Source organism: Notamacropus eugenii, chromosome 5 (assembly GCF_028372415.1).
Source record: "Notamacropus eugenii isolate mMacEug1 chromosome 5, mMacEug1.pri_v2, whole genome shotgun sequence".
In the NCBI taxonomy this organism is placed as follows: Eukaryota; Metazoa; Chordata; class Mammalia; order Diprotodontia; family Macropodidae; genus Notamacropus; species Notamacropus eugenii.
In genome coordinates, this window is record NC_092876.1 from 55218439 (window position 1) to 55231532 (window position 13094).

Genomic DNA, 13094 nt, shown 5'->3' on the forward strand with positions numbered 1-13094 from the left:
AGAGGTGTCCCTTGTCCCTTGCACAGGCCCCACACAGTCCTTAGCCTGTGGCCCCATGAGGCCTTCAGGGGACCATCTCTCGACAGCCTGAAACAGGCCCCCATTCTCTTTCTCTGCCAGGGCTAAGGAGGTCCAGGGAACATGTTAGCCCCTTTACAGGGCATTCATGGGGGTAAAATCGGGTGTGATGGCAGGACAGGAGGATTCAGAGAAAACTCAGGGAGGTAGAAAACCCAGGCGACCTGATTCCCAGCCTTGGGCTCAGCCTGCTGGCTCTCACCCAGATCCTTTCTCCAGGGGAAGGGAAATCACACCTCTGGGGGGACGATAGGGACAGGGACTCTCGGGACAGTCAGCAGCTGGGAAGGGGGTCAGCGTGGAACTCGGCAGTCATCCGAGGGGGCAGGACAGCAATAGGGGTGGGGTAGAACTTCTCCACCCTACCTGCCCCTGGCCAATCAAACCAAGAAGGGGAGGGGGGAAGACAGTCCAAGGAAAGGGAGAGGGGGATGGGACAAAGGGAAAGGAGGCTAGAGAGATTTCTGAGCAGTCAGAGTAGGGGAGAGGGGGTAGTGTTGGGACAGGGGGAGCGGGGCGCTGAGCCCCGGGGCAGGTAAAGGAGTTGTTTCCTGTCAGAGGTTCCCCCTAGAAGTCTTTCACCTTTTATGGTAAAGGGATTGCTGTGGGACCGGCTGGGAAAGAGGGAGGAAGAGAAGGGAGTGGGGGAGGGAGAGAGGGAGGAAAGAAGAGGAGGAGGGGAGAGAGGGAGGGAGGAAAGAAGAGGAGGAGGAGAGGGAGGGAGGGAGGCTGGCAGGCTGGGGCCGGGAGAAAGGAAAGGGCTGTGATGTCAGCGGGGAGGCTCGCTTACCTCCCTGACCCCGGCAGAAGGCACTGCGGGGCTGCCGAGAAGGCGTCCGGGACTGGCGGCGCCCGGAGCTCAGGTGAGCGGAACAATGGGGACTCCGCGGCAATGAAGGAACAGTTGGGGAGGTCCGGGCGGCCGCGCGGCTGCAGGTTCGAGCCCCAGCTCCCCTCGGGATCGGGGGAGGGGTGAGGAAGGAGTCTGGGGGAGACCCTCTGAAGGACAGAGACGGACAAAGCCAGGGGATCTGTCCCGAGTAGTGCCCGGGACCGGGGGAGGTACCGGTCCGGGGGTGGGATGGGGGAAATCGAGGAGGTAGGAGATAATGCTCACCCCAAGGGCAGGAAGGGGAGTGAGTGGCAGCACCAGTGCTCTACAGACCTCAGCTGCCCGAGCATCAGCAGACACCCTACCCAACTTCTTACCGATGGTAAAGGAATTGTCCCCGTCTCTGTAGAGACATCCCCCAGGCCAACCCAACAATCCAACAAGATTTCGAGCTAAAAGAGCGCTTCGAAGTCTTCTCGGCTAACTCCTTCACTCCACAGACAAGGAAACTGAGGCACAGAGGGGTTTAGTGACATGCCCAATGGAGATTCGAACCCACGTCGTCTATTGTAAATCCAGAGCTCTCCCACTATATTAAGTCGAAGCATCTGCTTCTAAATCCAGACCCTGGGACTCTGCCTGGTTCCAATCTCTACACTCATGGAGGGGGAGGGGAAAGGGGGAAAGGGAGAGGGAGGGGAATGAAGGGAAGGGGTAGGTGGGGGTTGGTGGTTCATAGCTTCACTAGTCCCTTCAAAGGATAACCTACAGTTCCCCTTGTCCGCTTGACAAGGACTGGGCGCTGCCTATCCCTGGGACACCTCCCTGGCTGGGAGTGGAGAGTTTGTGGAAAAGGTCAGCTCACAGGAGAGGACCTTCAGAGAAGGTTGGGGGTCTGAACCAATCCTCAAAGAGCTAGGGAACAGACGCCTTCCAGAGGGCTCCTGGTCCTCCTTGTAGATAATAGAATTTTAAGCTGGAGCAAGTGCAGAGGTCATTGATATGACCCCTTCATTTTATGGGTGAGGAAACTGAGACCCAGAGAAGGCATACATACCTAAGAGGCACAAAGCAGTAGAGCTAGGACTCCCTCAAATTCAGGACTTTTCCTCCTACAACAGTCAGGCAGGGGGTCCCCTCTCCCTGCCCCTCACTCCATCATCTCTGTGCCCACCCTCCCCCTGAGTAGGGCAAGACGTGGAACAGTCAGTGAACATTGCCCAGCTTCTTGGGGCCTCCCATCCACCCCCAAGCTCTGCTGAGTGGAAGGAGAGGCCAGAGAAAAGCTATTTTTGTGACTCCTAATTATCACAGAAGATTAAAGCCCAGTCTGTCCCCTGGGACAGGACCTGAGCAGCCCGAAGTACTGGGTTTGTGCCCCTTCTGGAGTACCACCCAAGCTCTGCCGCCCTCCCCAACCCCAACTCCACCGACTCTGTGTATGTGTGTTTGATGTCTCTTGTTTTTACATCACTTTCATTTCCAAATAGAATCATTCCTCCTTGTAGCAAAGAATAAAAAGGAGAAAAAAAGGAATTTATCAAAACTCACCAAAACATCAACCAAGTCTGACAGTCTATAAAACGTCCTTACACATAGTCTTTCACTTCTGTAAAGGAACACCCACATCCCTCCCAGTGATTAGATTAAAGTATTTATCAATCCCTTACTAGGTACCAGGCACAGGGTTGACTATTCCATACCTCTCCCCTTCTCAGACCCTCCTAGCTATCCTTTCTAGAACCTGTCAGTCAGTTAACAGGCATTTTAATGGTATTTTTCCTCATTGCAGTTCTTCCCATTTTCTTGCATTCTTCCCATTTTACAAAGAAGTAGACTGGAGTCTGGGAGCTGAAGTGACTTAGCCAAGGTCCTACAACCATTAATTGTAGAGGCATATTGCCTGGATTCGATTACTTGCCATTAGTGAGAATCCAGGCAAGTCCCTTTGCTTCTCTGAAACTTGATTGTCCATATCTGGAAAATGGGAATAACTCCATACTTGGACTACATCCCTCAGAAAACCTTTGTGAGAAAGAAATTTGTAAAAGCCAGAACTTTTTTTTTTTTTTAGCACAATTGAAATGGGAGTGGCAGAATGGAAGACTTGAACCCAGGTCTTGTGACTGGCAGATGGGAAGGGGAAACTTTCCCCCACTTGATTTCTCTAGACTAGCTCTCAGTCACTGTGTGGGTAGCTGGTTCCTCTGCTCCTTGTCTATTCTGACTTGGCTTATGCATGTATGTGTTTGTATGTTGGGGGGAAGTCCAGTTCTTGGGAAAATAAGAGAGGGCAGAAATGGTGAAAGGAAGAGTGGGGAGGGAATAAGCATTTATATAAGTGCCTACTGTGTGCCAGGCATTGTCTCTTTTAAAAGGAGGTGAAGGGGCAAAGTAGTCCATTTATCCCAACTCCATGACCCAGTTTGGGCTCAAACCAAAATGCTTTTTAAGCCACTGAAACATACAGACTGCATCCAGCTACAGATTTTCAGGGGTGACTTGAAACACCCCCATACTATTAGGCATTGGCAAAGCAAAGGACCAGGATACACCCCTCCAGTCCGTCTAGGTGCTTTGGGGATTCTGCTTCCTTTGCAAGTCTGGGTGGGGGCACGGGTGGGGGGCCACAACGCCTCCGCTGCCTGCTCCTGCTAGCACCGGCTCCTCCCTCACCCCTGGACTGAGCCCTGAGGCTCAGGCAAGAGCTGCGTCCCAGCCGGTCTGGTCTCTCTCTTCCTTCCTCTGGGCAGGAAATGACTTTCTTTTTCTTTGTTCTTACTTTCTCCTTCTCCACCCCCAAACTGGATATCCGCTTAGTCCATCGAAGGAGGAGCTGAATGGGGGACGTGAACAGTCCCAGGTTGAGGTGGGGTCCATTCAGATCCCCAGCCATGGGGTGAGATACTCCCTAGTGGGGAGACTAGCTGTTCTCCAGAGAGGTCTGGCCCTTTAAGGGAGGGAGAGGATAGGGTCTGACTACACCACCACCACTCCCCTCCCGCAGAATTTAGGGGATGACCATCGAGGGAGGTAGGGTTCTCCCCACCCCCCAGTCCTCGAATGGGGTCAGGCCTCTAGCTCTGCAGAAGGGTCTGGGGCTTTGAAAATTCCAAGCTCATCGTTCCCATGGGGACTGTCTGCTCCACCAGTAACCACAAGCAAGGCCAAGGGAGGGAGGGAGGCAGGAGAAGGGGGAGTGGGTTCGCACAGCTGTCAGCATCTGGTTTGCAGGGCTGGATTTCTCTGCTCCAGGCTGCTGTGCAGTTTTTGTAAAGAAATCCAGTAAGAATGACTTTCACAGAGAGAATGTGGTGTGTGTGTGTGTGTGTGTGTGTGTCTGTGTGTGTGTGTGTGTGTGTGTGTGTGTGTGTGTGTGTATCCCCATTAAGATTTGGGTGGATGAGGATCTGTCTGGACCTTGCTTGGAGGTGGTGAAGGGGTCCAGAAGGAAGGCTTAGGATAAGACTGTTAAGGAGTTTATATAACCACCAGAACTGGAAAAAGGATCCTCTTTTTCAGATGAGGAAACAGAGGCTTAGAGAAGGAGAGGGTCCCACAGCTAAGTAGCACATTGGGAGATTTGAACCCAGGTCTTTTGACTGAAGCCTTTTCCAACACCTCAGAACTGACCTGTTTGACCATCACCCCATCAAGGGAGGAGCTCATTCTCAATGACTATAACAGTTCTCTTGGGCCTCACTGCAACTTTCCCAATGGGTACAGTTACATAGAGTGATTTTCAGGCCTGGGGTATGAGAATTTGGGGTCTTTATATCATCCAGTAAAAACACAGAGTCTTAGTTAAAACCCCCTACGCTGAATGTCACCCTGCAGACACCTGGAATTCTAAGCTCAGATTCATAGGGTCATAGCCTCATAGATTTAGAGCAGGACTGAATTCAACCCCCCTCTCATTTTTAGGAAAGTGAGAACCAGAGAGCTTGGGTGATTTATTTGCCCAAGGTCACCTAGGCAGTAGCTGGGAGGCAAACCCTGGTCTTCAAATCCCAGTTCTGATGCTATCTGAGTGAATTTGGAAAACCATTAACAATCTGAGCCTCAGTTTCCTTATAACCATATAGAAATGGGAGCTAAGAATGGAACATGTGATGGAACAGTCTGAAAATCACATTTTGGGCCTTTTCCCCAGGCCTATAGTCTAGGATGTGCTGGTCAATGTTTAACAACCAGCTCTCCAGGGAGAGAAAAGTAGATAAGAGAAGGAGAGGGAGGGAGAAAGAAAGAAAGGAAGAGGGAGAGAGAGGGAGAGGGAAGGAGAAGGAGAGAGGGAAGGAGAGAGAGAGAAAGGAAGAGAGAAAAGGAAAAAGAGACACACACTGCTTAATTTCTCTCTGACTCAGTTTCTTCAACTGTAGGTTGGGATAACAATAGCACTCCCTCACCAGATTATTGTAAGGATCAAATGAGATGATGTCAAGTGCTTTGAAGACCCTGAAGGGCTCTTCATCAATGCTCGTTATTATTACGTTTATAACACACTGTGCCCCGACTAGGGAGGGAGGTTAAGAGCTGAAGCGGGCTGGGTGGGACCACAGAATTCCTATGTTCCTATTCTGATTTCCTGAGTTCCTTCCCCTAAACACTCCATATGAGGGATCAGGCCTCAATTTTCTGTCTCCCCACTTCTAGAGACCCTAAGTGGACGATTCCAGGGGACTTTGATCACGGACTTCAAATAGTTCAAGGATTGTTATATGGAAGATTGTCATATGGAGATTAATTTGATCAGTTTGGCCCTCAGGGGCAGAACAGGGAACAATGAGAGGAAGTTATATCAGCTCCACATGAGGAAAAGAACTCCTAACACAGCACAACACTTACTAGCTATGTGACCCTGGGCAAATCACTTCACCCTGTTTGCTCAGTTTCCTTATCTGTAAAATGAGCTGGAAAAGGAAATGGCGAACCACTCCAGGATCTTTGCCAAGAAAATCCCAAATGGGGTCATGGAGAGTAAGACATGACTGAAAAATAACTTAGCAACAAAAATACCTGAGCAGAAGTGAAAATCCACTGCTTTAGGGAGTATGAGTCCTGTCAATAGAAGGCTAGAAGCCATAGAATCTGATCTAAATATATAGATCGTATATATATATATATATATACATACATAGATCTATATCTAAAAGGGACGTTGAAGACCAGCTAGTCCAACCCCCTCACTTTACAGGTGAGAAGACTAAGGCTCAGAGAGGTGGTGACTGGCCCAGGGTCACACAGATAGTATCAGAAGTAGAATTAGAATCGAGGTCCTTTGATTTGTCAGGGATGTTTTAGGAGGAATTTTTGTTTAAGGGGACTAAGCAGTCTCCAAGGTCCAAGCACTCTGCTGTTCTGTGCTTCCATTCAAAGACTTCTTATAATTCCTAGCCCTTGGGGTTCCTGGGGCCTGGGTCAATGGCTGTAAGCCCCTAGATGTAAGAGATTTTGGGAACACTCTCCTACAACCAGGTAATCTGCTCATCCTTTTCCCTAGAATGTCTTCCTGAACCCTGATTACCAACTCCAACTACTCTTGGACCATTGTAATCTCCTCAGCAGAACATCACTGACCAGGGAGACCAAGAGCTAAGTCACCGAGCCCAGGAAAAGTTGGTAAGTCCAGGATGGGGATCCTTAGGCAGGGACTGGGTTAAGCAGGCATCTGTTCTTGGGTGTGTATGTGTGTGTTAGGTTGTGATGGGAGGCTGAGGAAAGCCTGGGACTCTTGCCTCCAGGCCGCAGAGCCCTTCCTTCTCCTGAGATCCTTGATGGAAGAGAGATCAATCATTAATGTGACAAGTAGGGAGTGGCTGCCCTTTGCTCCATCTGACAGGGCAGGTAGAATGGGCAGGGGGCAGGGTTCCTGCGTTCCATTCACATATCCTGGTGCCCTGAGGCCTTCTCAGAACCTCAGTGGATCACTTTACAAAATGGAGCTCCTGGTTCCTGCTTCGTTCTTTGGAAAGACAAAGAGAAGAAGGCAAGAACAGAGGTATCTGAGAAAAATCTCCTGCCCCTTAGGAGAGGAATGAATAAATCAAAGGAAATAATAATTTCTTGCCTATGTATATCTTCCCTCGCCCCATGCCATTGGAGGCAACTGTGACCTGATAGCGAAATCTTCTTTTTAATTGGGGCAATTGGGTTAAGTGACCTGCCCAGGGTCACACAGCTAACAAGTATCTGAGGCCAGATTTGAACTGAGGTCCTCCTGACTCCAGGGATGGTGCTCTATCCACTGCAACACCTAGCTGCCCTGATAATAAAGTCTTGGGGGTTTAGAGCAATGAAGATGACCTGACTTCAGACCTGCCTCTGACCTTTACTTGGCTATTTGACCCTAGGGGAAGTCATCTAACTTCTACCTGTCTAGGTCACCGCCTTATCTATAAAGTGAGAGATGATTCACAATCTGAATTGAGAATTTCCACCCTGGATTTCCTTTTTATTTTAACAATGACAAACTTAACACCTCCCCATCACCACCCCATACTCCGTATCTATATGATCACAATTGATTTAGGGCTGGAAAGAATCTCAGAATATAGAACATTAGAGCTGGGAGGAGCCTGAGAATTAGAAGGAACTTATAATATAGACCAGGGCTGGGGAGCCTAGTTTGGTTCAGTCAAAGGGCCACTAACTTCTAACCAAAATTTAGCATGTTTTTCAATAATGAACTTTTTTTAAAAAGCTATTCTAGGAATAATAATAGTTAGCACTTACATAAAGCTTTAAGAATTGGGAAGCACTTTATAATTATATCTCATGTGAGTTTCACAACAACTTTGGGAGGTAGGTGCTATTATTATCCCCACTATATAGATGGGAAACCAAGGCAGATAGAGGTTGTGACTTTCCCAGGGTAAATACCTGAGGCTGGATTTAAACTCAAGTCTTTCTGACTCCAAGTCTAGCCCTTTATCTTTAGTACCACTGAGCAGCCAGACTGCCCTCCCCCCAAAAAATCCAACACCCTCATTTTACAAATGAGGAAAATGAGACCCAGGAGGGAAAACTAAGGTCATTTGTTGTTGTTCATTCATTTCAGTCATGCCTGACTCTTCATGACCCCATTTGGAGTTTTCTTGGCAAAGATACTAGAGTGGTTTGCCATTTCCTTCTCCAGCTCATTTTACAGATGAGGAAACTGAGGCACACAGGATTAAGTGACTTGCCCAGGTTCACACAGTTTATAAGTGTCTGAGGCTGGACTTTAATTTTGGAAGATGAGTCTTTCTGATTCCAGGCTGGGCTCTATCCACTATGGTGCCCCAACTAAGGACATAGATCTAGTAAATGTCTAGATCTGGGGTTTGAACCCAGGTTTTTTGACTCTAAATTCAGTGTTTATTTGGTGTTTTTTTAACTACATGACATCACCCCCAAGTTTTTGGAGAGAAGGAACTGTACTAATCAGTCCTAGCCTCAAACACAGTACTATGCACACAGTAGGGTATTGCACTGTTTGTTGTATTTGAACTGCCCGACTCACATTTAAATTTGACCTTCTGCAGTTTATCCAGTGCTTGCAAGTCATAGCCCCCCTGTAAGACAGACAGTACAGGTGGTTATGCCCATTTTACAGATGAAAAAACCGAGGCTCCGATAGGAGTGATTTGCCCAGGACTGCACAGCTGTGCATCAGGGGGCAGCAGTTTTGGAGGAGCGATGCTTCTGTCTTCCTCAAGGGAGGAGCCCTCCAATTCATCACAGCTGGCATGTGTCTGAATCTGCACATATGTGTGCTGGCATGTAGGAACTTGTATGTGTAGCCTTGCAGCTTGGGCTCTTCTGGAGCAAGACTGCTAGCAGCCTGAGAGTGGGAGAAGTGAAATCAAATCCCTAAATGTTGATTAAGCCCAGATTAGACCCTGAGTTATAGATAGAGAAGGGGCTGACATGCATCAGGAGAAGGAGCTTCGTCACTGGGGAGGGAATCATGGGCTACGCTCTATCTTCATCACTCTCCTAAGTTCAAAGTACTGTGCTTTGTGCTGGGGTTTGTTGTTGTTTTTAAAGGGCAGAAACAACAACAAAGTTCTTGCTCTCAGAAGCAGTTTGTTAGAAGGTAGAATGTAAGAAGGGATGTGGGAAATCAGGGAGGACTGCATGGAGGAGGCAACTTCTCCAGCTATGGACCTTGAGAGAAGGGAAGGAATTCAACAGATAGGAAGAAGGAGGCACTGAAAGGTGGAAGAGGGCAGGACAAGAGTAGGGGATAGAAAATATTACTGTTTGTCTGGAACATAGAATATGTGAGAGGTTGTACTATGAGATAGGGGTGGACAGATAGATCAGAGCCAAATTGTGGAAGGATAGAAAGAGGGAAGGAAGAAAGGAAGGAAGAAAAAAGGAGGGAAGGAAGGAGAAAAAAGGAAGGAAGGAAGAAATGAGGAAAAGTAGGTAGGAAGGGAGGGAAGAAGGAAGGAGGGAAGGGAAGGAAGGAAGGAAAGAAGGAGGAAAGGCAGGCAGGAAGGGAGGGAAGAAGGAAGGAAGAAAAAAAGAGAGAAGGAAGGAGAAAAAAGGAAAGAAGGAAGGAAGCAATGAGGAAAAGTAGGTAAGAAGGGAGGGAAGGAAAGAAAGAAAGGAAGAAGGAAGGAGGGAGGGAAGGAAGGAAGGGAAAGGAGAGAGGAGTAAGAAAAGAAAGAAGGTGGGAAGGAAGGAGAATTAAGGTAGTTCTAAGGGAAGGAAGGAAGGAGGCAGGGAGGGAGGATGCATTTAGTAAGCATCTTCTCTGTGCCAGGTATCCTGCTAGGTGCTTTCCAAATACTCTCTCGTTTGATCCTTACAACCACCCTGATCATTCAAGGTAGCTGCTTGAATTCAATGCCAGGGTCAGGAGTTTGTTCTCTGTCCACTTGACAAGAGCGAGCCAAAGAAGGTTTCTCAGCAGAGGAGTCTCCTGATCCCATATATGTGCCCGGTAGATCTAGGCAATGGGAAGGAGTGAGAGCAGGGAAGGCTCATTCCCCAAGTCCCAGGCCATTACCTCTCCTCTTTGTTTTAGCTGAGCTCCGAGAGAAAAGCTGGAGAGAGATGATGGCCGCGAAGCCAGAGAAGAGGATGGCTTCCTCCATCTTCATCACCCTGACTCCCCCTCGCCGGGACACAGCCGTGGTGGATGAGGTGAGGCAGGCAGTCTGCTCAAGTCGGGCCAGTCGGGTTTGGGAGCCTGCCTCGGGCAAGACACCCCCCAGTGACTTCCTAGTGAGCAGACAGGACCCGAGGGTCCCCAGCATTCCGGCAGCACGACCTCCACTGGTTCTTCTACCTAATGGAGGTAAGACAGACATGATGCCAGGGAAAACCTGGGACAAAGAAGTGGGGCAAACATGGCAAAGAGAAATCATGGGACCAAGAGCTGGCCGGCATCTGAGAGCTCATCAGTGCATCTAGCAAAAAGCAAGCATCCACCAAGTGCTATGGGAGGGAGGGAATAAGCATTTACATGGCACCTACTATGTATGTACTGTTTCTAGTTCTGCTTGCTGCAGTTTTATAAGCCTTTCCAAGTCCTTGAATGCTTCCCATTTGGGGGTGCTCATGGCCCGCTACTCTTCCATTACATTCATGCATCACTGTGTTGTGTTTAATCAGGCCTCAGTCGGTGGGCTCTCTCTTCTTTTCTAGTTTTCATACAATTCAGTGAAATTCAGCAAGCATTCTCTAAATGGCCACCACATGTACTAGGTGCTAGCCTTCAAAGACAGAGACAAAAAGTACCTTCCCTCGGGAAGCTTTCTTTCTATTGAGAGGAAACAACTTTTAGGTAGAAAGTTAAATGCATACACAAAGCATTTCGGGAAGAAGGAATGAATGGCCCCTTCAGGACCATGGTCTCTCCCAAACTCTTCTCCCAACCCAGTCCTCTGTACTAATCATTATTTACAGACAATAGAATTATTAAAGGTTTTTTAAAGCACTCTATAAAGTTACCTTATTGGATCTCCACAACAGCCTTATGAGGGAGGGAGTAAACTATTCTTACCTCCTATTTTACAACTTTTCTGAACCCATATCTTCCTGACTCCAAGTTTACAGTATCTCATGAAAGGCAAAGTAGGAAAGGCCCTCAGAAATCATTGAACCCCTTAATTTTACAGATCAGGAGCCTGAGGCCCCAAAAGATCAAGTTATTGGCATGAAGTTACACAGTTAGTGGTTGTTTGGTGAATATGGCCCTCTTTTGAATGAATCTAAAAGATGAAATTTAATAGAGTTAAATGTAAAGTCTTTCGTTGTTATTCAATTGTTCCAGACATGTCTACCTCTTTGTGACCCCGTTTGGAGTTTTCCTGGCAGAGATACTGGAGTGGTTTGCTGTTTCCTTTTCCAGCTCATTTTACAGAGGAGGAAACTAAGGCAAACAGGTTGAAGTGACTTGCCCAGGGTCATATACCTACTAAGTGTCTGAGACGGTGTTTGAACTCCTGAAGATTTACTCAGGAATACTCCTGAAGTATTTGACTGCAGGCCCAGTGCTCTGTGCACTATGATGCCACTTGGCTGCATGTAAAATCTCAGAGCTGAATTAAAGAAATTCACTTCTCAAGATAAGATGGGGGAGACATGGGCACAGGAGTGTTCTAGTTAATATTTAACAACCAACTCCCTCCCTAAAGAAATGTATGCAGCACCCACTCTTAAATTTAACCTACATCGTTAATATTTTCTTCATTAGTTCCTTAAGTCTAGGTAATCAGCAAAACATGTTAAGTCCTGATTTGTAGCATTTTCAGATTTCTGAGACTGAAATGTTCACAGTGAACACTTAACAGTCAGGGGGTAGCTAGGTGGCATAGCAGATGGAGCACTGACCCTGGAGTCAGGAGGATCTGAGTTCAAATTTTGCCTCAGATGTTTGCTAGCTGTGTGACCCTGGGCAAGTCCCTGCCTCCAAAAAATAAAATAAAATTTAACAATCAGTTTTCCCAAGCTAGTTCAGCTGGCTCTAGCATACCCTTGCATGAACAATAGTTTCTGAAGAAATTTGGGGAGTTTTGTGAGGGGCAAACTCAACAAAAGTCATCAGCGTGACAAAAACCCTAATGTGATTTGGAGTTTTAATGAGAGAGGCTGAGCTCTGAGAAATGAAGTACAGATGACCCCACCGTCCTCTGCTGAGTCAGGTCACATTTGGATAGCTGTGGCCCATCCTGGGCATCAGGGTTTAGGAAGGACATTGCTAAGCTGGGGAGAGTCCAGAGGAGGCAACCAGAGGAGTGAAGGCCCTTTCCATGATATATCGAAGATGGGTGGAAGGAATCAGGGGGTTTTTCCTGGAGAAGAGGACAGGACAGCTAGGTTCCAGTGTCTGAGGACTGTTCATGTAAATGAGTGATTGGGCATATTCTGAATCCAGAGAACCATCAGGAGCAGTGTGTAGATCTAAGCCTATTGTCAGAAAATCCTCCTAAAAAAGAGTTGTCTGGAGAGCAGAGGCTGAATGGCCACATGGTGGAGATGCATTCCAGGATGCGGACCTCCATGGCTCCCCACCTACCCTCCAATTTCATCATTCTGTGTTTCCTGGGTACTCCCATCCTCCCAGAGCAATGGGGAGACATCCCTCAGGAGCTTGCTCCCTCTCCATTCTGGAAGAGGCTAAGTGAGGTGTGAGGGGGAAGTGAGGTGTGGAAGGGAAGATGACCCATTTTGGGAGAACCAGGGAGAGAGATAGCCTGGGACAGAGAAGATACGCAATGTGATGGGAACATGGTACAGCAGCTGGGAGCATGCATGACTCAGAGAGCTGTTTGGCCAGGGATTTCTGGAGACAGCAGCTGCGCCCTGGCTTTCCTCAGAATGCCTGGGCAGGCCAGCCTCTTCTCCCTCCCTGGCGGGGTCTCTGGGCCCAGCCTGAGCAGCTGCCCAAACCCACAGACACTAGAGCGGAAAATGCTGGTGACTGGAGCCAGGGGCTGCAGCTGGGGGAGGCCCAGGGGACAAATTCTGCTGTCCTCAGAATCCCAGCTGGGAGGGATCCTTGGGGAATGTGCTAAAGTGCGTGTGTGTGTGTGTGTGTGTGTGTGTGTGTGACTAGGTGGGCCCATATGTGGGGTGTCCTGACCAGACTGCTCCCAGTCCCTAGCTGTCCCAAGCAGAAGGCCTCCCTGTTTGTCTCAGCCCCTCCCCACAATCAGCACCTATGGGAATCCAGACAGGGCCTTCTCCC

General features: G+C 48.4%; 1 protein-coding gene across 2 annotated transcripts in view; it reads left to right on the top strand.

Annotated features, from left to right (window-relative positions):
* The first annotated feature begins 649 nt into the window (after positions 1–649).
* Positions 650–13094, top strand: part of FBLIM1 (filamin binding LIM protein 1) — a 35484-nt gene continuing 23039 nt past the window's right edge. The window contains exons 1-4 of one of the 2 annotated variants that reach the window (XM_072608991.1): positions 650–668; positions 886–941; positions 6411–6529; positions 9927–10199. In XM_072608991.1, coding sequence (XP_072465092.1) covers positions 9956–10199 — 244 coding nt within the window. In that variant the 5' untranslated portion in view covers positions 650–668; positions 886–941; positions 6411–6529; positions 9927–9955. Of the gene's footprint in view, positions 669–806; positions 1015–6410; positions 6530–9926; positions 10200–13094 lie in introns of those variants that run through there. The other variant, XM_072608993.1, reaches the window with a different exon arrangement.